The 26,340-nt window shown below is 35.2% G+C and overlaps 2 protein-coding genes across 2 annotated transcripts in view; both read right to left on the bottom strand.

Moving 5' to 3' along the window:
- Nucleotides 1-987: 987 nt before the first annotated feature.
- Nucleotides 988-4,945, bottom strand: LOC107668547 (CLOCK-interacting pacemaker-like). Its single transcript, XM_016460462.1, has 4 exons — nucleotides 4,796-4,945; nucleotides 4,221-4,336; nucleotides 3,861-4,030; nucleotides 988-2,979 (listed from the first exon to the last, which is right to left on the bottom strand). Exons 2-4 carry the CDS (start codon nucleotides 4,264-4,266, stop codon nucleotides 2,125-2,127), a joined length of 1,071 nt encoding a protein of 356 aa, XP_016315948.1. The 5' UTR covers nucleotides 4,267-4,336; nucleotides 4,796-4,945; the 3' UTR covers nucleotides 988-2,124.
- Nucleotides 4,946-6,259: 1,314 nt separating this feature from the next.
- The window catches only part of LOC107668531 (placenta growth factor-like), a 32,834-nt gene continuing 12,753 nt past the window's right edge, over nucleotides 6,260-26,340 (bottom strand). The window contains exons 2-7 of the mRNA XM_016460436.1: nucleotides 11,466-11,502; nucleotides 10,127-10,323; nucleotides 9,843-9,922; nucleotides 9,611-9,640; nucleotides 9,472-9,534; nucleotides 6,260-7,301 (exon numbers count right to left, since the gene is read on the bottom strand). Of these exons, the coding sequence (XP_016315922.1) occupies nucleotides 7,280-7,301; nucleotides 9,472-9,534; nucleotides 9,611-9,640; nucleotides 9,843-9,922; nucleotides 10,127-10,323; nucleotides 11,466-11,502 (429 nt within the window). The 3' untranslated portion in view covers nucleotides 6,260-7,279. The remainder of the gene's footprint in view (nucleotides 7,302-9,471; nucleotides 9,535-9,610; nucleotides 9,641-9,842; nucleotides 9,923-10,126; nucleotides 10,324-11,465; nucleotides 11,503-26,340) is intronic.

Below are 26,340 nucleotides of genomic sequence, written 5' to 3'. Positions count from 1 at the left end.
ACGCAGCGGATGCCGTGTGCGCGCTCAAGGCAGTTGGACATAGTGGTGTATTAGAGGTAAAAAATGATATAAATACTGTTCGGTTTCTTGCACAAACCAATCGTTTCGTGTCTTAGGACATCAATGTGTCGTCACGAGCCGCAGGGTTTAATTTGGATTTGTCTGTGCATGTTTTTTTTACTCTCATAGATTGTTACCATTGCTATGCATTATACGACTGACAGACTGCAACGGTTGGAGTTAAAAATCATCATTTGTGTTCTACTGAAGAAACAAAGTCACCTACATCTTGGATGCCCTGGGGGTAAGCAGATAAACATCAAATTTTAATTTTTGAGTGAACTATCCCTTTAAGTTTCATGCCAGCGTTTCATTTATTATAAGTGCACGCGTACGATTGCTCCGCTCAGTCCTGTTTGACGTTTTGAAACATGGCCCCTTAACATCCTTTCTCTGCAGTTGAATTAAGTATCTTATCAAAACATCTTAACTCTTCACATCCATCTTGACTGGATCAGTTGACTATTTTAGTTATTTATAAGCTGAAGTTTCCATTTGCATTGCAAATTACACTATCACAGCTAAAATGTTATTTTCATATCATTTTTCCAACACCTATTTAGTTGTTATACTGTTGTGAATTAATACATTTCTGTATTAAGTTTCTGTATTACATACATGAAAAATATGGCATGCAATGATAATGAACATGCATTTTCTGTTGAAGAATATAGTATTTTCTGTGCTTTATTTATTTGTAACTAATTAGGTTACCACCAAATCTCCTTATATAAAAAAACTTCAACCAAAACACAACTTTAAGGACTTTTTTGGGTTTTTTTTTTCTTGGAGACCTCCTTCAAACTTAAAACACATTAAACCATGATTCACTGAACAAATTATTGTTCAAACTTTAATAACCAGGGCACAGTTTTAAAATATTTTAAATGTTATATTTAAAAAGCCTTTATTTTTGAAGGCACATAAAAAGTCAAATGACACCTACAGAATACAAAACAGCACTTCAGTACAATGCTAATACTAAACAAGACTATTGCATAGATTTCTACAGCAAAAATATGTCGTTCAGTAATGGGTTCCGATAAATCAACACGATGTGTACAGCAAAGCACACTTGCACAGTGTACATGCTATGACATCATAGTGCATTCATTAACCTGACCTCTGTCATCAAAGCTTATTACCTGCTTTCCCAAACACAATAAACAGTCTGTTTGCATGCAGTATAACAGATTGCTATGGGAAAAAAAATCAACCAGTACATTTGCCAATTTGATCATTCACATCCAAATCTTTGTTAAGAATGTAAACAACTCAATAATATGACACAAGGCATTACAAATAACAACCACTGTTGAAATGCTACTTCAAAAACACTCTTGACCAGCACAAATGGTTATTAGTACTCTTACCCTTAACGTCCATTGATCTTTCTCGTAGATAACAAGAACATTTACTTGGAGATGCATTTCAGAACACATTATACACATACAAATAATGTTTATTACAAACACATTTTTACAAAGTTTCACAAAGATGATCCTGAATTTCACATTTTCAACTGAATTAAAAAAAAATTGGGAATTGTGCACTTAAGTATAAGTACTCAAATCTTTGTCAAAGGCATTTATTAGATACAGAGATTAGAAATTAACTCTTTTCCATTTTGATTCATTCTGAGCAGAAACTATTTTTATGTTCCAGTGTTCCAAGGCCTCCTTTCCGAATAGTAACCAATTAGATTGAGATAAAAGAATGGTTAATAGCATTGTTTTTTAAATAGAGACTACACTGCTAATAAATTCTGAAGCACTGAATCAGTTTATTCTGAAAAAGATGCAGTTTTAACCTAAACATTGTCTTTATATACTTTGGACAAAACCACAAGAATAAGAATGATGTTGGATAGATAACACTTGGAGTGATAACTAGATTTCTGGACTCTATTGAAGACTTGACATTGAAAATTTACTAAGCAACTGATTATAAATGTGTCAAACTTTAAAAGGTCTGAGCAAAGGTGGCAAAAACCGCAGAATACAACCGCTGAAATATTAAGATCTGAAGCTGCTACTACACGATACAACCCACGTCTGTAATATCCTACTCTGCACCCGTTACAGAGTCCACCAGTGTGTCCACTGGCATCTCTTCACTGTTTCTGGATTTCTGGAGGATAAGCTGCAATCTCGTCCAGACTTTGGGATCTCCACTACATATGGCCTCCAAGAAGAGGTCAGTCTGAGTCTGCAGACTCTGAAGTTGGGCCTGGGATCGTTTATTTTGTCGAATAAGTTCCTTTGTGCGCAGTGTGATGCCCAGCAGTCCTGACCGATTCAAAATGTTATACGTGTTGCAGAAGCGTTTGCGTTTGCTGGAGCTTGGAGAAAAGGCCTCTGGGATATTCTCCACATCACTGCTCTGGGTGACTGAAGCTTTGGGACTCTTTGGAGGGAATGAAGCAAGGAAGGAGTCAGTGCAAAGCGAGAATAGTGAAGTGGTGGTGTGGGGCTCCTGAAGGTCAGAAAGCCTGGATGAGGAGTTTTCCACACCCATGTCTTCAATAGTGTGACCAAATTCTCCCAGTGAAGCAATGTTGGGGTCTACACCGTAATCTTTAAATGTCTCAGACACATCCTGCTTCAAAGAGGAACTGTGGAAAGGTTTACCATCGTAACGGCATTGTTGATGTCTTACACCATGACTGTGGTTGGACCTCTTATTGATAGCACTGGGACACTCGTCGACTGTAGACCCTTGTGCAAGATGTGGGCCAATTTTTTGAAAGGTGTTTTGCATGGGAACATGCTTTCTGGAATGTTGCTGCTTGACAGAACTTCGGCCAGTACAGTCACCAGCTGGCATGACTGGCTGTAGGAAAAGCAGCTGGGACTGAGGAACCACATCTAGTGAAGTGTTTAAGCGCCAAGGTTTTAGTGCAGGGGCCACAGAGTTAGGCTGAAACAAGAATTATCAATTAACAATTTTGAAAAACAGACACAGTACATTTTTTTATATAGTGTATGACTAGATTCTTCCTTTTCTTCATTGTGGATACCCTTATGTCATTGACCCAGCTGCAATATTTATAAAACAATATAGTAATCGCCTCATTCATTTATGCAGCATGTTTTCGCTTGCTAGCTCTGAGAAGAAGCAGCAGCAGGCATGAAATGCGCATTTATATCACATCTTGTGTGTATGGAAAACGACTGTACACACAAGAGGCAATAAGAGCCTAGGCAAAGCCTGTCTACTATTGTGTACCATGGAAACATTTAATTATCCACACCAATAAATTAATTAGGTTCAGTAAAGAAACCATGTTGTGAAATATCTCCCCTTTTATCAATATCTCAGCTTTAACCAAATCCATTTCTGAAATGGTAGGTAAACTTGCTTTAAAGGGCAATTCAGATGCCTTTTACAGTATATTAATAAATGACTGTTTTTGATATAGATTTAATGTACAATATTAGAAGAAATTCACATTTTTCTTGCCTACTTCAGTTAGTCGAAGTACTTTGAGTAATTTAAAGTACATAAAACCTCGTTGATCAGTTTAAATTATTTACAAACATCTTATTCCGCTTATTGTTAGTTAATATTTCGTGAGCTGAAGATGCTGAGCAGCAAGCATTGGAAAGTATTCAATCCAAGAATCACAAGGCAAATGGCAGTAATGAGCTGTAACTACCAACATATTTAGAAAATATAGCTTTGAGACCAAAACAATACCGTAACTGCAACAAACAGATATGTGTCATGAGCTAAAGCTTTTCCAGAAAAGCAACATACGGACACAAGGACACTTACAGAATTGTATTAATGTGTCATACCTGCTTGAGAACGAGGTTGTTCATTACGATCATGGGAGAGACGCCTGGATGTGAGCCAGGAATGAAAGGCACCCGAGGAGCTGTTGACATGCTTTGTGCTGCAGTACTGGTTGGTCCCATGTCTTCAAAGTCGGTCTGGTCCAAAGCACTAAAATATCCTGAGCTGGCATCTACAGTGAGAAAATGTTGTAAGGGTAAATCCCAGTAATTATATGCAGTTATACACCTATAACAGGGATTAGTTATAATTATACCGCAGCATTTGAAAAAAAACAAGGGCTGTGAAATCTACTTTCTCAGGTAAGCTGAGAAATTAATAATACAAAACTAGGAAAGCTAGGAAATCTACAAACGACAAACCTGAATCTCTGTCGAGCTCACTGGCGGCTTTCCGTTTGTTGCCCATGTTGGATCTTCTCTGGTGGTCCGATTTGTTGGATTTCAGTCCATCTGTACAGCCCTGATCCGGGCAATGACTGAGAGCAGGACAGAGGCATAGATTTAATAAAGGAAAGTCAAAACCCTGAAAGATACAGGGCTTATATAGGTTTTATAAACAAACAAACACTTTATCATAAATTACCAAATATTACTAAACAAAGTTTCTCATGGTAAATAAACAGCCCATGAATGAAGCAGAGAAGCAGAGACTGAGAGAATGCCATGAAAACAAGTAAACAAGTCCACGAATATAAGCTATGACCGTAATGCACCCCCATACAGAATAAACAAAACATCTCAACATCTTAAAATACAGCTTGCCAACCAGAGCAGCACCTTGTTGTAGATCTTGTATTGAATAGTTTATACATGCAGTACGAACGGAGCCTGAATGTCGCGAACCCGCAGCTGCGGCACCTGATACACGATCCCAAACACGAGACTCTCCCATAAACACACACCACAGCACACAATGCACGTTTCTCAATACTCACCGAGAACAATTCTCCTCAAACTCCCTCTCTTGTTAAGGCTTGTGTGTAAAACGACGCTTAACGAGTGAAAACTAAGCTTATACTTCTGTTGTTGTGGAAACCGGACTGCCCTGAGAGCAACGTGAGTTTACAAACAGCTCCGCCTTCACGACTGGCTTAAATGGCTGTTGCCAGGGGAACCGCCGAATCGTCACTTGCTTAACAATGCAAGACACGCCTTATATTTCCATATCGCCTTCTGATTGGTGCAGAGATGAACCCTTGCGACTGTAAACGTGACTCTGAAGCGTGGCGTGAAATCTGCACTGCAGCTTCAAGAGTGAATCTAGCACGCGCTGCAGCGTCATCCCCTCCATCCCATAATTTTCAATGCATAAAAAAGTAATGCAAAGAATGAAAGCCACGCAACAAACAAAACTGTTGTGGTTTTCCACGCAATTCAAACGCCAATGACACGCAAAAATTTGCTTGTCACAATTCAAATAAATAAATAAATAAATATTGGTAAAGGCGAATTATTATTATTATTATGTCCACAGATGCTATAAAATGTAAAACTGTCAATTTATTTAGAAATATTAGGTGATCCTTCTTTTTGGATGGCGATCATGTGTCCAGGTGGCCCTGAATTCACCACTACATGTCTTATCCGATCCTTAAGATCTTGTCTTTCTAAGTCAATGGAAATATTAAACACAAATGTATTTCCACACGGTCATGCCCTAAAGTACATGGCTTTTGGCCAGTTGCAGCAACCACAGAATTGCCATCCCAACAGGCCCAGAAAAGTGACTTGGGTAACTTCACTAACTCCAACCTCAGGAAGAGTCATGCTCCAAAAAACCACATCAATTCTATTACTCATTGCCAAAATATATATTGCATTAAAACTGAAATCAGATACATCAAATCAATTGGAATGTGAATAATGAATACAGGAAAAGATTAAAACCCAAGAAACACAAAGATCATTCTAAAAATATTTTATCGCATTTACTGAATGTTTTTTTTTTTTTGACTATATGAAGAACATGGCACTAGACTAGATCCAATTCCCCTTGAAATAAACACTTATGCTTTAATTTACTGCATGTAACTGAAATCCAATGGGACATATTATTAAACTGATTTTAAACTACATTTGAAAACTTATTTTAAATCAGATTTATGTTAACTGTAATATTGAATATTTATGTTAATTGTATGACATCGTGAAATTAATAAAGTGAAACTTTAGTAAATTAATATATACTTTGTATATATATAAATGACATAATAACACACACACACACACACACACACACACGTCAAATGTTTTATAAAATATTTTTTAATAATAATCAGAAATAACAAACAATAGTCACTCTATTACGAAAAGGTACTCTTAAAGTTGTATAATATTAATACATATAAACAATATTTTGAAAAACACATTTTATACATTGGGAATTAAATAGCCCTTTGGTGAAAACTATTGTATTTATATTTAGGGTCAGCAGCATAGATAATAATGCTTCTTTGGTTTAATTCCGGCACTTTATAGACCTGAGTCCAAAGTGTGGAAATTCTGTCATTTTCACTGACAAAACAATAATTCAAAACACCAACATTCACTCATATCGTAATGAACGTCCGTCTCGGTTCCTGTTGACTGGCCCTTTCAGAGCAAAGTCTTTGTCCTTACACACTGCACACATCAAATCTTTTAGTTTTGCCAAAGTAGAAATATTATAGTGATATATTTTATAATGGGATGGCTTTCAGATCAGTATTATTCGAAGAACACATTGTGAACATAATTATTTTATTATTACCACTAGAGGTCAGTATGTCAATTTAATGCTCAAGTCGAGGGCTAAAGCCACAGAGAAGCTTTAGAACATAAACAGAAAATACTATGTATGAAAAGATTGTCTAACATGGTTTTCACAAAATTAAAGTGTAATATAGTCTTAGCATAGCAGTAACATAATCTAAAGAGATGACATTTTGTTCTGCGCTTCCTTCTGGATTTATGAACAAATACACAATGGCTTTGTTAATATATTGATTAATGGAATGCACCAGTTTTACTTCAGTGGATTTTAATAAATAAAAGGGGAAAACTTGGAAAAGCTGGTAGCGAAACCAGTACTACCACTACTATTACTATATTACTTTCACTACAACTAATATAAAACATTAAAATAACAATCTTATTATATTATAATATTATAAGTCCATAGGGTTTAATTCAGTCCCAGATTTTAGGTTTGGTCTTCGGTTGTTTTTCTTCTGTAGAGAGCTGCACAACACGAGTTTCCTGTACAGATGACTGGAAGGCCCCCATGTGCTGACAGAAGCCCCATCACCATAACAACTCTGCATCTGGGATGGTGGGGTGCAGAGCAGTGGCAGTATCCATAAGTTCACGATGATGACGGTGAGGGTCGCACAGAAGGGGGCGGATGCACACGATTGGCTGGCATCACGGCGAGACAGTGTTTATCTACGGGGAGGCTGACACCTGTAAGAGAGCACACATTACTGTAAGTGTGCCACTTATGCTCAGAGAACAATGCACTCTTTGTACTTGTGTCCTTAAAGTACATTAAAAAACCTGCTTTGTTTCAGAACCTAGAGGGATGAGGTTCTTCATGAGGTAATATCTGCAATAACTGGTTTTAAGTGCAACAGTTAATAATATGACTGAATCAACTTGACTACATTAGTGGTTCTTAATCGGGGAGCAGGGCCTCAAAATGACTTGATATAATTTAAAATAAAGACAAAACAAACATTAAAATAAGCTAAACCAAAAATCAAGATTTTTCTTACTTCACCCACTCTTAGTTTCTTATAGCTTACCCCCTCAACAGCTGTTTTTTCTAAGTACAAAATCCAAACTGATCAAACTTGTAATATCGCTATTCATTCTTTTAAAAACTGATATCATGCAAAACATAAGATTATTGTACATATTGATTTGATTTGATCTCCAAAACACGACAATATGATCTTCTTTCAGTTTTGTACTTTTAGCAATCAGTTCATTCAAGAGCAAACAATGCAAGATACATGTTTCAAAGCACCTTTGTTGTTGAAATAATTACAGTAATACAGGCATTAATTGTCACATTACATAACTTGCATAATTCACATAAAATCCATAATGTTTGTAAAAGTATTTATCCGGGTTGTTATCAAAGGGTGTGATGAAGGTATGCCATGGCCATAAGGTTTTGTGCTAGAATAGAGTTTACTGTTAATGCAGTAAATGTCCTCACTGTGCCATATGACTGAATCTATACTGTAGCTGAACTTTTCAGATGAAGAGTGAGTTATAGTAATGTGCAGACTCTACCATGGTAATGCCTCTATACACACTATCACATGGCATAATATAATGTAAAATGCTGTATTTGATGCCATCTGTCTCCCTTCTTCTGACACATCTCTGATCAATCTCTAATCAGTTCCTCTCCCTTGTATCCTGCTGTGTTCACAAATTGCCAAACACACAGTTTTACAAATGAGGACATCCTCAAAGGAAGGTTTTCAGCAATTTTGTCAGGTTTTGCTCATTTCTGGGTACCAATTTGTCCCCAAAATATGGTTAAGTAGGTACACACACACACACACACAGGTATTCCTATCATTATGGTGACATTCCATAGGAGTAATAGGTTTTATACTGTACAAACTGTATATTCAATCCCCCTACAATAACCCTACTCCTAAACCTACCCTTACAAAAATTATGTTTTTTCTCATAGGGCCCACAACGACAAGGATTTCAGATATTGCCATCTTTGTGGCGACATTTTGTCCGCATTTTTACAATTTAAAAAAAACTTTGTTTACTTTATTTTCATACCAGTTTTACAAATGAGGATGTCCCCAAAGGGAAGTTCTTTAGAAACTATGTCTATTGAATCTATATCTATAGATGTCTATAGATGCACCAAATGATTTGCTGATTAACCATTAAGAAGAGTTAGACTAAATAATAGACAAATGTATTAAACTAAATGAGTAGACACGCAAATGAAAAGTTTGATAGTAAGAGCTTTATGAAAGGCAGTTACTGCAAATGAAACATTTACATAGATTAAACATTTATTTTGTGTAGTGAAAAGGATACTTTCTGATTGTGTGTATTGTACTAAGACAATAGAAAAATATGCTGTAATGTTTGAAAAAAGTGCACTTTTGATGATCCGCTGTCATATTAGTTGTAAGAGTTTTGAAAATGTAACAGTTGCTTGTGAAAATAGTACCAAAGCGAACTGTAAAATATTTTATTAAGTGGAAATTGTGAGTGGAAAATATTTAATCCTCAATTAAATCACAAATAACTAGTCATGGAGCCCTCAAATATTATTGTGGATGATGGTGGCCTTCAAAAAGGGTGAGAACCACTGGTTTTCACCAATGAAAGTCATTTTCAAGGGTCAGGTCAAGTAGAAATTCATTTTCACTGAAAAAATCAATCAGTCAAAGGGGTGATGCTGATAAGAAATATATTTAGATTTCATTCTGTACAGGAAAGTATAGCTAAAAATGAGTTTGATCCAATTAAAAATGTTATGTTACTTAATTTCAGAGTGCACTATGTATTTTGTGATTATCTATGCATATTATTGCATTGTTAGCTTAGCAACATGCTAATGTAAAACCATCAACATTTAACTTACTTGTCACAATCTTTCGCTCTCTTTTTCTCCTTCCTTTTTCTCCCTCTGTTTCTGGGTTTCCATCTACAGCAAAACGAAGAATCATTGAAATTCCAATTTGTCTGTATACCAAAACTGCATAAGTGTGATAACTTGTTACCTGTCTTGTTTTGTTGTATGTTTTCTTAGTCTTGGCATCACAGTGTTAGAGAAATCATGGAGTGACAGAGAAAAGCGGAGGGATTATTACAAACATATTTCATACTTGATAAATTCAGCACACAAAACAAATTCTCAACATTTGTGTTTAATATTTGTATCTATGACAACAATACAAAGCTGTATCACAATGGAAAATGTGGTTACATAAACAAAATTGATCTTTTCCTTACCTACATTCACAGGCTTTGTGCTCCACAAAGGTCATCTCCACATATTCCTGGCCCTGCTCTGCTGGACTGATCTTTAACAACTGAAAAAGTCTTAATATTAATATCAATCCCAACCATGTGCCTGACACAGACAAAACTAATTCTCTTATATAGATATCACTTCAGAAAAAGAATAGGTCCAATGTATGAAAGTATGAGCTAGTATTCATAATTATTGGTACCATCTTTTGTGCTACTTTTGAAACAGTAAATATCGTCGGCCTTGTCAAAGGAAAAATCCTTACTTGCATGGTGGTGTTAGAAGTGAGCGTAGGGTGACACTCCAGATTCTCATCTCCACAGCAACCAGCGCAGCGGACCAATGGCACGCAGGCGGGGCTGAAAATATGCTCCACCTCCCCAGGGTACTCCTGAACCACTTCCACTAAGTTCTCTATAGTGCGGCAGAAGCTTTTCCCCCAAACCTCTTGAAACAGCATCACTGCAACACAGCACAGAAATACAAGACCATTACAAGTGTGCATGAAGATACAAGAAGAAATTACTGAGCATTTGGAAGCAATCACTGAGCAAACTGTCATGACAACTCTCGGAGTGTTTAGCATGGTAATATACATGTTAATGAGTTTGGTCTTGGTGGAACAGATCTGCTACATCCACGGACATGCTGCTGTGAGCATGTAGGAAATACTGCTGCTGCACATATAACATATATGAAATAACCCCCATATATAACCTACATGAAGTTACCCCGTAGCAGATCTATACAGGTAGAGCTGGGGAAGGTGGAGGGTTTCTGCAGCGCGGTGCAACTGCTACAGCAAGCACTAGCCACGTATCTGAATGGTGAGCAGCAAGCTCATTGGCTGCTGATGTGAAAGAAACCATCAGCTGTGCCATGCGAAAAATGATGTGATTATATCAGATTGAGTTAGAACCCATGCTCTGGTTCAGCCAACTACAGTTTCATCTCAAAATACCTCTCAAGACAAATGTATATACTGTATATGACCCATATTTACATATGCAGAAATGTACATATAGTACAGATTTTATTTACATTGATAGTTTGAGTTACAAAATCTCTGGAAAAGGTCAACAAGAAAAATCTCTGCAGTGCGTGTGTGCATATCCTGTTTTTCATTTATCAGGATTTCTTAAAAGAGAGAATGTCCTGTGGGATCTTGCAGAGAATGGTTCTTTATTACCAATTTTGACTTTTTACTGTCATATTACTCTCGTTATTAGTGTTATTAGTGTTATTAGTGAGTTGGTGTAAGTTTCTCACTTACATTTGAAATAAAGAGACTATAAATATTTATCTGACAGCTAATTTGTTTAAAAAGTATCCAAAAGGGCTCTGCTTATAAATAACACGTCAAGTAAAAGAACTTTGTAGGTTTAATATAATGTACAGTCTTTTTTTTCCAGTTCCTGCTGTAAAATATCCAATTCTCATGTGTGTCTGATCCTCATAACAAAGAGAAAAATGTAAAACAGAGAAAAAATATAAGAACTAATTCAACCTACTTATGTTTATTGAGTAGTGGTTGCTATAAGATTTGAAAACATGTGTATGAGACTGTATTTTATATGTTTTATGTCATGAGGTGATTCTCTTACCTTTAGCAGTGCTGTTTATGTTTACTAAGGAAGAACTCTGCAAAAAAAAGAGTGTAAAAACAGCCAGATTATAATATAATCTCTGTAAAAGTATAAACGAAAAATCAATAAAAATGTATATTAATTAATAGAAATAATAATAATAATAATAAATAATAGTCTAAAGAAAAGTAATTATTATTTTAATAAATAATAAAAAGATGAAGAAGCAGCATCAAAAAGGGTGGTGTTGCATGAGTACATGTGACATCTTCCCCTTTAAGAACATTATATAGTTAAATTAGGCCTAATTTAAATTTAGATTAACACTTGTGAAATTTGTGGTAAAAAAAAAAAAATAATAATACAAAATAAATAAATAAAATAAAATAAAAAACCTTTCTGGTGTAGAAACACAGACTTTGCATATTTGACATCATTCTGATGTCTGGAGAACATGACATTTTTCATCAAATTGCCCCAAAACAGTTTAATCTGCAGGTGAGACAACCTAATATACCCATAAAGCAGTGCTTCCCAACCTTTTTTTTTTGTCTCCCACAGTCCCATCAATCAGTCCCACCTTTTCAGTCACATTGGCATCAAAAGGGATCATGTATCACTTCTTCAACAACCAAGTATCCCTTGGTTGGGAATCACCAACTTAAACGACTTAAACGAAAGGGCCTTTAAACAACAGCACTCGCTGGTGGCAAGAAACAATAATGCATGTTTCCTTCTATGTGTTATTACAGGACATTTACTCTGTGAAAATCTCTCTTTCACGTGTGCCAGGGCAAGAAGCTGAGCTGTAACGTATTCCCGTTTGTGTGTGTCTGTTCAAGTTCTAAATTTGCTATTTTCCCATTGCCCATCTCTCTCTGTGGTTATTTTCAATTGAGCCTATGATAAACAGCATGTTTTTTTTTTCTATCAACCAGAAAAATGTAGGAATCAGTGTGGTTGTAAGTCAGCGCCTTAAGTCAGAAACTGCATTCAACACTTTGGATGGGAGATAGATACATCCACCAACCTCCCCATCCCGAGAAAATATAAAATAATGTTTGTGAATTAAATGAATCAAACAAATCTCCAAACCTTTGCTCTGCAATATATTATGTTATATTGTATTGCACTATACAGATAATTATTAAGTCAATAAATAATGTATAAATGAGAAAAAACTATAATCATGATTAGGCAATAAAAAGTATCTGGGCCCTTCTCCATTTTTGTAGTCACTATCACACATTAAACCAGGTAAGTTACTGAAAAATTACTATATATTTTGTACACACAAACAATAGTGTTCAAAACTTCAAAAAAGTCAAAAATTCAAAAATTTCAGCCACCACAGCAAGACTAGGTTGTGAAAGTGGAAGGGAAATGCTGCAGGGTCAATGTGGTCATTGCGTTGCAATTTTCATTCTGAAAAGAGGGAATTTTTCAGTTTTTTTTTTGACATTTTCAGTAAAGAGAAAGTACTTCCATTAACCCCATGCTAAAAAACACAATTGGCAGTGCAGAACTTTTAACTTCTTGTTCCCTGTTGAAAAAACTTAAACAAGGTTAAGGGGCCATTCAAACAGAATACATTTCTTTGATATTAAAAACGAAAGATGCAGGGTGGAATGAAAACACACACTTGGTCCAAAGACACGTTTTATGAAAAATCCTTAATATACTATGTTTTTCGCTGAGCTTGTGACATTGCATTCTAGGATTGTCTGCATAGGCTGCATAATTTCTTAAATAATTTCTTAAATATGCTTATAAGGCATAATAATTTTGCTGCAGACTTTGTATTATTCTTATGCTGCATGCCTTAAATGCCGGCAGCAAGTGTTCAGTGACAGTCAAGGATAAAGGTAGGCCTATTCACTGGAGGTCTCTACACTGCAGGACTTTCAGACATGAGAAGTCATGCAGTTGGCATCTCCATGCTCCTTTGGTCTTGAACAGAAGAGCAAGGTTCTCAAAAGCTTGGCACATCAGCTCAGCTATGTGAGGGACCTCACGTAGCACCTCTTTGTCCTTGTGTGTGTAACCAGATGGACTGTGTGAAAGTAAAGTACTCCTAAAGGTTCAATCTGGGTCATAAATACTGAATAGGAATGCTGAGAGAACCTCCCTGTCTCCACCATAAACTTCAGTAAACAAGATTAAAGCTTAAAGGTGCTGTGTGTAATTTTGACAGCATTAGCAACATCAAATGCTATTGGTGTTTTTATGTCTGGCCACTCAAACTAATAAAATCGGAGAGAGGGGGAAATTAAAATCAATTTCTATCTCCCCATTAGTTAGATCACAAGTAAATCACAAAGCTAATAAACACTACACATTGTAATACTTTATGCCTACTTACCCAATTCCTATCATGCACAGCTATGCCGATTACTATACTGTTCTATTGTATTATATTTATTGTCATCACAGTTTTTTATTTAGTGGTCATTTTTCTCAGCTTATTTGAACTTGTCACCATTATTGTGGTAAGTGTTGACATCCATCTGTGTCTAATATTTTATTGGCTCCTCAGTCGATTCATATTATTTTGATGAGACCATGATGTCTGTGCCTTTGGCCAATGCTTAAATTGCCAACAGGACAGACTGCCCTGGAAAACACTGAGATGTGGGAACATAAAGTTGAGAAATTATCTGACTATGAACTCTCTTGGAATAACTAAGCTGAAACAACACAATAAGATGAGTACATGCTAGTTTTACTAAATAAAAGTTATTCAAGTGATTAAAACCACTATCTATCTATCTATCTATCTATCTATCTATATATCTATCTATCCCCAGGTAAAAAAGAAGTACTCTTAAATGTATTAAAAATATACTTGAAATTCACATAGGCTAGTATATTTATAGTACAATTGTACTCCTAACACGCTTACTTGAAGTGCATTAAAAATGTATTGAATTGCATTTTAATATATTTTTTTTAAAGTATACTAGATGTATGTTGGTAATGTTGGTAATATATGCTTAATTACACTTTTAAGAAATATGCTAAAACACAAGTATGACATTTTAGTGTATTTACAGAAAACATACTTATTTTAACCTTACTTAAAGTATATTTTATGTTTACTTTGTATAAAACTATACAACGTTTAGTGGGTTTAAAGTATATGTATCTTATTTATAAGCAAATGTAGACATACTGCAATATATTTTAAATATTTATGTAATGAACATGTATTTCAGCATACTTTTCAAAAGGAAGATATCTTGCAAAACATTTTTAACATTTGAATATATTGTATAAAGTATATTAATTCACTCACATATAAATACATTATGGCTAGGTCTATAAAATATGCAAATGCATTCTTACATTGTACCAACTTATAATCTATTATAAATATAATTGTGCCAACTATACCTTAGTAATAAGCATACTTAAAATCAATATGTTGTTCAGTTTTGCTTGTTTGTCCTCAAAAAGAATACTATGCATTTTGTAATACAATTCAAATACATTTTAATTCACTTTTAAATACAGAACATGATACATTAATTATAATAAGCGATTAATTGTACTTGCTTCAAGCATTTCAACATCCTATAATTTTAAGTATATCTTAAATCATTTTTCCAAAGATATGCTTACTATATCAATTTATTTACTTGTTTATGTTCCTAAATTCAAACAAGCTCAACCTACTGCGTGATGCGCGAAAACAAACCTCATTGGCTTTGTGGAAGATCAGACATGCTTCCGTAACACGTTACAAACTTGCCAATTTAGCTACTTTGTAGCTAGATTTGGTGACTTCCCCGCCCCTTTTGAGACTTTTTTCAAAAGTTTAGGGACAAATATAGCAACTTCTTAGACAAACCTTATCTAAGTTTTCATCTTGGCCACTGATCTACATTCATCTTTATATAGATCAGTGAATTTGCCATTATGATGTCATCTAGTGACATTTAGCTACCAGTTTCAATTGAAAGCAGTTGGCGACACTGGTTACAAAACCTGATTCTTTGGTTCTCGCGCACATCAAGCAAGCACGTCTGAGCTTCAATTTACTAGTTCTGGGGCCTGTACCATGATGGTAGTTGAACAAATTCAGAGTTACAGGATTACTTTCGAGTTGACAAAACCAAACCACTCCAATCTGGCTTTGTTGGTACCATGATCCTGATCATCAACTTTCTTTGTCAACTCAGGCTTTGATTCTGAGTTTGTGGAGCGCGTGCACATATGCACAGCTGCCAAATTTTCTCTATATTGTAATCATAATGATCACACTTGTAATAATCGCTTTAATGAGCTTCTACCTGAAATTAATTAATGTTAGCTAACTGTATGATTCTATTATCTTGACCTGTTCATTTGTGAAATGAACTTTACATGGACACATTCACTTCTGATAACAGATCATTGTAATGTAGACACATGTAAAGCAGCTTTGAAACCATGTGTATTGTGAAAAGCGCTGTACAAATAAATTTGAATTAAATTGAATTGAATGTGTGACATCACTGGCGAACAGCCAATCACATGCCTTGTAACACAGAGCAAGTGTGATTCACTTCTTGTGACTATTAACTCTTTCGCTAAAGGTTAAGAGAATGAAGAATATGAGGAATTTAAATGCATTTACACTGAAGAAAGTTCTTGTCCATGAAAGAGGACAAATAAAAGAAATAATCTTGCTCTATCAGTGCAGTCAGAAGTGAAACTTGTGAAGTTATTATATAGTTGATAATAAATAGCGATAGAGACTCGAACATGTAAGGTCAGATGTAGTCACTTATTAAAGAGTTATCTATTGATTCTACAGTTTATTTATATTGCATATGATCTGTATATATAAATATTCATTTAAAACAAATGCGTTATAATAACTGTTTAACTAAAATAGCTTGTGTGTAATGGATTAATAATAATAAAAATCATATAATAATTATATAAATCATATATAAAGCATATAACTCTAATAACAATTTTGTTGTTTATATATATATATATATATATATATTTTAATTCTTTTTATTTCTTCTTTTTTTTTACTATGCTCATGTGGTGTCACTTTTGTTCATGTGACACTTTGCTCACATCTGATTGGTCCCATTTCAGTTGGAGATCTCTTCCCCAGAACACAACCTGCCCTGGAGCAGGTTAGCTGTGGAGTGTAAGTTACTATGGGAATGAACGCCGCTAAAAGCAAAAACACTTTCACGGTACCTAAAACCCCGTATTGGTGCAAACTAAACTGAAACTTACCTGGCTAGCCAGCTAATCCGGCTTCATGGTACAGGCCCCTGATGTGCGTGTGTATGTGCGTCGATAAATGTGAATACAAGTCTAAATTAAAACTGTTAAGTCATATAGAGCGATCACGTGACACGTCTCTTCAGAGGAATTGGAAGAAACCACTCAAACATGTACATCATTAACATGCTTTTTTAGTTAACTCTTTCCCCGTCAAACACGGGCATATAAATGAAAACTGCCTAATGTTACCGAGTGAAATGTCGATCCAGGAAATGTCGTGGAATGTTGATCCAGGAAGTGGCAAAGGACTGTGCAAGCTTTGGGGGTGTAGATGGAAACGATCTACTGCATCTTTGCTTTGATCATCCTACTGAATATGATCCAGATGTAGTATTTGATAAAAACGTGATTTTCTCTGCTTTTTGCTCAAAATGTTGCTTTTTTTATTTTCATAAAACTTACCTACATTCAAGTGTTGATAAAAAATTGCTTAAAGCTAGAATAAAATAGATTTTTTTTTGTTTAAAAGTAGAGGCTCTGTTCTTTATTTTGATGTATTGCATGGTCAGATATTCATAAAACAAAACATTCTGGGGGCCATGAAATTTTAATTAAAATCATCAGAATTGCTGGTGGTGGCTGGCAACTTTTTTCAAAAACGTTGACGGGGAAATAGTTAAAATGAAGTTGCTGTTTTGTTTTCTTTCCTTCCTCAACAATTTGGCCTAATTGTAGAAGTAATTAAGAAGTACATTTTCTTTGAAAAGTAAAAAAAAAAAAAAACACATTATTATGACCATACAATTACTTTGTCTTGAGCTGTCCAGCCAAGAGTAGCGTTCATTGATTGGTGTATTTGTTCAATTTTGACAACTTCATTGCCTGTTTGATTGTGGGTACAAAGATTAAACTGTAAAAAGGCTTTTAAGAGAGAAGACATCTAACTGTGAAGGCTGAGAAGGTTTTGATTATATTACCCAGGTACATTGTAATGTCATTGTTTTGTTTTTTTTTGTTTTTAAATTTGTTGTTTTCAGATCAGCTGCTTTTGAAATAGAAGGCAAAATGAAATCAGATCAGAGAGACGAGCAAAGAAGAGAGTGGTATGTTTTAATCTCATACAGTATCAGTGAATCTTAAAGTTCATCTTAAACATATCTTAAAGAACAATTAACATACGTAAAGTTGTTCCAAAATAACACATTATGCACTTAGTATACAGTAGTATAATAAAAAATATAATAAGTGTATCGATATTAGTACAACTTAAGTGTACTTCTTTTTTACCTGGGTATATCTATCTATCTATCTATCTATCTATCTATCTATCTATCTATCTGTCTGTCTGTCTGTTAATATGTCTATCTTTCTATCTCTGTCTGGCTGTCTGTTTGTCTCTCTGTCTGTCCATTCATTTATCCATTCATTTATCTATTTATCTACTTTGAGTGTGTACTGAACTTTAGGGTCTCCTACAAGCAGAGGTGTAAAGAGTACCTAAAAACCATACTTGAGTAAAAGTACAGATAACTTACAGTGAAAATTACTCCACTACACGTTACAAGTCACCAATTCCAAAACAACTTTCTTAAGAGTATCTGAAATCAAAAGTCTTAGAGTATCTGATTTTATCAGTACCTAAGTATTTTACTTGTACTAAATCTAGGCTCAAAGATGCACTAGTCAAAGAGACATGCCAGTCAAAAACTGTAACGTTGTGGAGAAGCTGGGGAAAACAGGCAGAGGCAAGGATCTATGTGCAGGTATTTAATGGAAAAACTAGAACAAACAATAAGGCAAAAACCAAAGGGAACAAAGAATGACTGGCAAACAGACAACCATTACATTCAACAGCTCACAAGGAACTAAAGAAAATCTAGGGCTATATATACACACAGGGGCCTAACAAGCTTAACAAGATAAGACACACCTGGGGAGACTAATCAAGGGGAACCAATTAACAAACGGACTACAAACTGACTACAAACACCACGGGAGAAGGAAGTGACATAAAAGTCCAGGGCAAGGCACAGAGAGCATGAAACAACAACAAGAAAGAGTTGATTTGTGAGGAGAGCAATCACGTTTATTTTCTAAAACCAAAATAAAACTGAACACCTCAAAATTACAAAACAAAACAAACAAACAAAAACAATATCTTTCAAAAAGGTCTCTTCAGTATAATGGATAAATAAAATAATGTTAAATAAAATTAAAAAGCTAAAGCCTTCTTGCAGTGAATGTGCTGGTTTGGGCCTCATTGCCAGCTGCAGTCATGTCCTCATCTCATATATAAAACACCTCTGATTCACAAATACTTGCTAAGGAACTCGCATTCACATAAAGTAGCCTTGTTGAAAAGTTTGGGTGAGTAAGGGCAAAACGCACAAGATGCAGTACATTCAGTGACCTGTAATAGGCAGTATCACGTCTTTTGTAGTGGAAATAAACTGCTGCAGAAAAAGCTAGGTCCATGCAAAATGTAATGTGTAACTGCAACACTCATTTCAAATGTAGTGGAGTAAAGAGTACAGATACTCATTCAAAAAAGTAGTGAAGTAAAGAGTAAAAGTTGCTAATATCTTTGATATTCAGTACAACTACAAAGTATCCGAAAAGATACTCAAGTACAGTAACTAATTACATTTACTCCAATACTTTACACCTCTGCCTACAACCAGAAACATCAGGTTTGATAACCGCCAATCTTGCAGCCCCAAGGATGCAAGGCAGGAAGTTTTGAGCAAAATAGAAAAGCAAACAAAATGGTAACCAAACATTTCTGCAGACTTTTGGCTCCTCTTAAAAATGTGGATTATGATAGAAACTGAGAGCATCACACATGCAAATAGGAAAATATGAGAGGCTGTTTGAGAAAATGTGCTGGCTCCAGTGATGGAGGATTTCCTTGAAATACTAGTGGTTCTGATGTGCTCCGTTACGGACACTGCAGAAATGAGTCTTCTTTTCCTCTTTTCGTGAATAATTTCACTCCAGAATGATTAAAGAGGTCAAAACAAATAGTTCAACCTTAGTTTTAATATAAAAAATAGTTCTATTGTTAACATGCAGAGACAACTATAAGCAATCAGTTCGATGCATAACTCATGCAATCATTTTCACTCCCAATGGTAATTCTCAGGTCAGCACATCTACGAGAAAGACCTGTCTCTTAAATAATAATCCACAGTAACCTGAAGTCATTCAGAAAGAGTATCCTTCCATCCTGTCTTTTCCAATTGATCCAGCAGTGTGGGAGAGGGCTGGCCTGCTTCAACAGGAAGAGTCTGAGTAAACTGAAAGAGAGACTTCAAGCAGACATGAAGTCTATGGGAACATTTACTTCAACATCACATATTAGAACAAAAAATCTATAAATCTGGTGCCAGACTGCACGCCTTTATTGGCAAAACTAAGTGAGACAGGGAGGATCACTGGAATATTTCAATGATGCGTAATAACCACAAGCTCCTTTATATTTAATAATGAGAACAGAATCCTGTGATCATGGTTTCATGCAGGCTTTTGCTTGAGGTTACATTAATTCATTCTATGAACACAATAAAAAGGCACATTCAAAACGAATAAGCAATAAAAAAGTCATTCTCCAGAAGAATTTCTGCTATTTTCACAAATAACTAGGCTACCCAACAAAAACTCAGCATGTCTAATAGGGCGTCTTTACTGGCCCAGTGCAAATTTGTCAAATCACAGCCTTGCATTACTCAACAAACAGCCAACAAACTTTTTTTTCTCCAACAGAAACATTTCACATTCAATTGCTATCCAGCATTCGCAACACAGTTGTGAGTTACATAATACAAAATGTACAAAATAAGATTTAGAAGAAATTTTGTTCTTGAATTATAAGGTATTGTTTTAATTGAAATCTGATCTGTTTTAATATCCTGGCTAATATATTATTACTGCTATTAAGATTGGTAATATTGAAATTATTATTAAAGCAGTAATCTCCCTACCCATGGTAAAATCACTGTAACACACAGAAGCCAAGTGACTTACTACTTTTGAAAACAGTAGCAACAGCAATACAGTAAAAGACACTGATGTTCAATAAATATTTGTTATTAGCGATACTCGAAATGAAAATGTATTGAGCAAAGGAATGCTTCATTATCAACAACTGTTTCCAGTTGCTAAGCCACAAAATAACTTGGCACACTAACACAGAATGTATATCATAATGAACATTTTTATAAAGTGAGATTACTATTAGTCAGATTCTAGTGAGTAAAATCCTGGAGGATACAACACAAACAATATTTGCTTGGTCAAAAACATCTCCACATAAACTCCCTTGAAATTGGCCAACCATGGATAATTGTGCTCCTTATTACAGTAAGCCCTGTTGTGGCTTTGTAAATGGGAGCAAATTGCCTCCAGATGAGAGATTAAAGCCTACAGAGTGGATGACAGTCCCCTGAGTGCCACTGAAGGAAGGACAGATCCATTTTTTCCTGATTGTGATTGCGCCTCGTCCCCTGGGCCATAACCAGTCCTGTACAGGAAAGAGCCAAGGTCCTGTCACACAACAGCTCACGCTGACTGAGACGTCTGGAAGCGTATGCATGTTGATTAATGCATGTGCAGATGAAGGTATATGTGGCGAAGTGGAGGGGCTGCAAGAGGGTTTCATAGTTTTTCAAAGTTCAATAGAAGTTGCTCCGTTCCTAAAACTGTCCAATAGAAAATACAAACTAACAAGCCTGATATTGCCAGATAAAATATTTTCTACACGAGTTAAATTAATGCACTGTATTAATTAATGCATTAAATCTTCTGATACTTGCACTGATACAAAACACAATGATCAGTGTGTTAAAAAGAAACCTATGAAATGCCTAAAAAATTGCGTAATAAGAAACGATTGACCTCGAAAATGTTAACCATGTACAGTATATACAACAAAATTTGGAACAATTTGGAAATTAACACAATACATCAATCGATTTGCAAGCTATATTTTCCATACAACAAGAAGAAGTGGAGCTATTTTAGAGATTTATTTAAGATATTAAACATACTTCTATTAACTTGTATTAAATTATTTTACATTTAAAATAATAGTAATAAATAGTAATGTTACCATAAAGCATTAATATTAATATGATTTATTTTGTTTGTTTTTCCTATTCTTAAAATAATTTATTTTACTTTATTTATTATTTTAAAACTTGATAACTACAAATGATTAAATTACAAATAATCTATTTATTTTTAGTTTTAAGTTATATTATTTTATAAGATAATTTAGTATTATATATTATGCATACTAAATGAACAAACTCGATTAATAAATTAGAATACTAATATACTTCATGGTCACAGCACTTCTTATATTAAACAATAAATAAATAAATAAAAATGTTGAAAAACGAAGAAATGGTATAATATAAAATCGCAAATACAAATATTATATCTGTGAATTTTGTTTTCTTTCTTACCTAGTAGCATCTTAAAGGAATAGTTCACCCAAAAACGAAAATGGTCATCATTTACGCACCCTCATGTTGTCCCAAACCTGTATGAGTTTCTCTCTTCAATGTCTCTCTTCAGAGCACAAAAGAAGATATTTTAAAGAATGTTGGGAACCAAAAATTGATGGTAGCCATTGACTACTATGGAAGTCAGTGGGGACCATCAACTGTTTGGTTACACACATTCTTCATATATCTTTTGTGTTCAGCAGAAGAAAAAAAATCATACAAGTTTGGAATAACATGAGGTTGAGTAAATTTTCATTTTTGGTGAACTATCCCTTTAAATGTGTAGCTACAAACACATTCATGCATTCAAAACAATGCTTCCTTGTGCCTAAATTTTATTTGGCGGGAAACTTTTGGGAGGTGTTGCTGTGTGCATGTTGGCTCATGTTTTCTTTTAGTTCTACTGACACAAAAAGGTGATGCCTGTGGAAATGAGTGGACATGTTTGTTGAAGTAAGTGGAGTGTCCTTTTGAACCAGTTAGAAAGGACAACAATACTAGCACACAGTGCAGATAAATTACAGTGCAGAAATGCAATATGCACTGAGTGTGCTGTCTGTGGCTGGTAGATCATGAACATGTGTGGTTAGGGTTTTCTTCCACAGTTTAAATAAGGAACACTTCATACTCATCACATAATCTATGTGCTTGGAAGCCTGAGCAGGATCAGTTAACAGTGTTGGATCAAGTGTTTACTTTGCCAGCAAGTCTGTCAGTGGAGCTTGAATAAATAGCTACCACTTCACGTTATGGAGCCAGAGGAAGGCCGAGCAGACACAGATGGTCAGCCTCAAGTATTATTTTGCCGTAAGTGTTGATGGAGAGGAAGCACCTGCACTGAATTCTGTCTCGAGCCTCAGTGCATATAACAGACACGTGTGCTGTCACTCCTGTCACTCTCTGTTGCCTCTCATCCCTTATTTGGCGGGTTTTTCCCGGCTTGTTACTTCAGCTTTATTCTCTGCCATATGTCTTTACAGTATACTTCTCTGTGCTGTCTGAATCACATCCTCTTTTCTTTTCATCATGATTCTTTTATTGTCTGAGACAATTCTGGAGGATTTTCAGTGATCTTGCCTTTCAAACTTTTGATCTTCACCTTTTTTTTTTCCTTTTAGACAGTACTTCAGACCCATACAGTGCTTCATTTATATATAATTTAAAATAAAAAAGACATATATATTATTTAAATTTGAAATAACTGTTTTCTATCTGAATATATTTTTAAAAGTAATTTATTCATGTGATGGCAAAGCTGCGTTTTCAGCAGTCCCAGTCTTCAGTGTCACATGATCCTTCAGGAATCATTCTAAAATGCTGATTTTTAGCTAAAAATATTGTAATTTATAGGCAAATATTTATTAAATATTGTATTTTAATATTATAAAACTTTACGTAATATTTAATAAAAAATATATATAAAATATTATACATTAAATTATATTATATATTGCAAATATTTATATCAACTATGCCAAGATAGTTAGTCTGTCTTGGTTTATAAACTTGGGTTCCTGCAATTCAAAACAATTCTTTGCACTGTTTTATGGTGCTGCCTTTATCTCAGATTGCTCAAAGTGTCACGAATCCGGTCTATGAACTTCCGTTCACTCACCACCAGAGGTCACCCACTCACTACATGGACTCTCACACTACACAGACTGTTACACTATACCCTGGACTACATTTCCCATCATCCATTTTACTGATTGCACACAGCTGTAACCAATCACACTCTCACCTGAAAGCTATTACACACACTATATAACACCCACTCAGATCCTGCTCAAGTCGCCGAGTATTGTATGCGCATATCGCTAGTCAGTGATAGCTACGTTACGGAGCCTGCTTTGAGTTTCCTAGTCTTAGCTTAGTCTTGCCTTGTCTGTTTTCTCTATTCTGATCATTGCCTGTGTATTTCGGATTACCCCTTCGTCTTGCCCTGTTTGGATACTGTTTACCCCTCGCCTGGATCATCGCCGATGTTTCGAATTTACCCTTTGGATTACCCTGTTTGGACTTTGTTCGCCGGAGCTCGACCCCACCCCTGTTCACTGGACTATTCTTGTGTCTTGCCCTCAATATATCTGTTTGCCATCGTCTGACCCTCGCCTGTTTTGACCACATCCTTAAATAAAGCTTGTGAATGGAACCGCATGTCTCAAGAATGGTTTTACTGGTTTCTGGTTCAAGAATCTCTAGCCCATTTACGTGTCTGCCCTCTACATGGAATTTTAATTTTTTAGATTTTGGCAACATCAAAAATGCGCTTAGAGGGAACATCTGGCATAAGATCAGATGACCAAAATATCCAATAAAGCTGGCATGATCTTCACTTTTAAAAACAGACATAGGAAGTTCACTCTACCAGGAAGCTAGAATCTGTGAAATAACACAAAAGCTTTTAATATTCCAGCCCCACTGTCCTGTCCAGAGGGACTAAGATCTAACACAAACATGTAGAACGCCAAACTATAAAGTTACATGAAGGGAGAAAGACAATGTGCATGATACAATGAGGAAGGAAATGAAAGATGGCATGTCGCATGACCCCCCAAAAAGAAAATATATTAACACATGGAGGAAAGACTATGGAAGTGCACACTGCAGATGACACCGGAGACAGGAAGGTAAAAAAAGACAGGAAACGAAAGAAAATAGAATGGCTTCAAAATTAGCGATGAACGAATGAAGCTGCAAGTTCGGTAAAGCAATCAAGGAATCTGTCAGGAATTGACTGTTGATATATTTAATAGCATGACCCTGCTGTTCAGCCCATCACTCAAACTAACTAGGCTATTTAGGCCGAGAGAGAAATATCACAGCTTATTTAATAAACACTCAGGGACAATAAGAGGTTACAGACTTATTAAAGCGTCTATAATACTTCTTAACTTTGATCAAATCAGAAGGATGCAATGGAGACATTTTAGACAAAGCCAGGAAACAAAGTTACTGTAGGTTATAAAAACCTTGTGGGAACATTGTTTTGAATTGTTTCTAAAATGTTGAAATGTCCAGTGTTCTTGTTTTGGTTATAATGTTATAAAAAAAAAAGCGTTATTTTCACCCAAAATATAATGTTTATTTTTGAATGTTTATTTTAAATATTCTAAGAACATTTTCTGTCAACATTATGAGAACATTCAAGTACAAATAATCTCAATAGGACGTTTCGAGAATGTTGATCTCAGAACATTTTCTCTCAACATTTTAAGAACACTGATCAAGTAAAAATATGATCATGGGAATGTTCCAAGAATGTTGTTCTAAGAACGTTTTGTCTTAATGTTATGAGAACATATATGCATAAAGTTATAAGAACTTCCATAAACATTACTTTAAGAATGTTTTGTCCTAACAATTATAAACTCTTAAAAACGTTTCCTGTTAGCTGGGAAATTCCGGCAAAAAATCAGAACGTTGCACTTAAAACAGGCAAATAAAACAACGGCAAATTGTGCTATGGATGTGGAGTCTCTAATTTCACATTTTAAATTAATTTCAGTGTTTCATTTCTAATAAACACACTGTTTAAGTGTTTGGGGTCGGAAAGAGTTTGCAATGTTTTTTTAAAGTCTCTTCTGCGCACCAGAGCTAAATTTATTTAATCAGAAATAGAGTAAAAACAGTAATATTGTAAAATAATATAAACATTTTAAAATCACTGTTTTCTATGTTAATATATATTTAAAATGTAATTTATTCCTGTGATGGCAAAGCTGAATTTTCAGCATCATTACTCCAGTCTTCAGTGTCGCGATTCTTTGAAAATCATTCTAATATGCTGATTTGGTGCTCAAGTAACATTTCTTATAATTGTTGAAATTATTTCTATAAAGTGAAGTGACATGTGGCCAAGTATGGTGACCCTGTCACGGTCAAGGTGTGTGGAGGCAGGCAGGATGACGAGGACGACCAGAATTCAAATAAGGACATTTAATGGAGCGACAACAAGGCAGACGAGACATACACACTCAGGGTAACATTCACAATAACCGACCATACTAGACAACAAGAGACAGGAACTTATAGGGCAGATAACGAGGGGCAGACAGGTGAGCACACTGAGGATAATTAACTGATAATGAGGACAGGAACAACCAAATAAGGACACAGAGGGAGAAACCACTACAAACAGACCACAGGGGTGT

Source organism: Sinocyclocheilus anshuiensis, unplaced genomic scaffold, assembly GCF_001515605.1.
Source record: "Sinocyclocheilus anshuiensis isolate Anshui unplaced genomic scaffold, SAMN03320099.WGS_v1.1 scaffold3132, whole genome shotgun sequence".
NCBI lineage: Eukaryota > Metazoa > Chordata > Actinopteri > Cypriniformes > Cyprinidae > Sinocyclocheilus > Sinocyclocheilus anshuiensis.
Note: the sequence above shows the minus strand (reverse complement) of the source record. Positions and strands in the feature narration are given on the sequence as shown.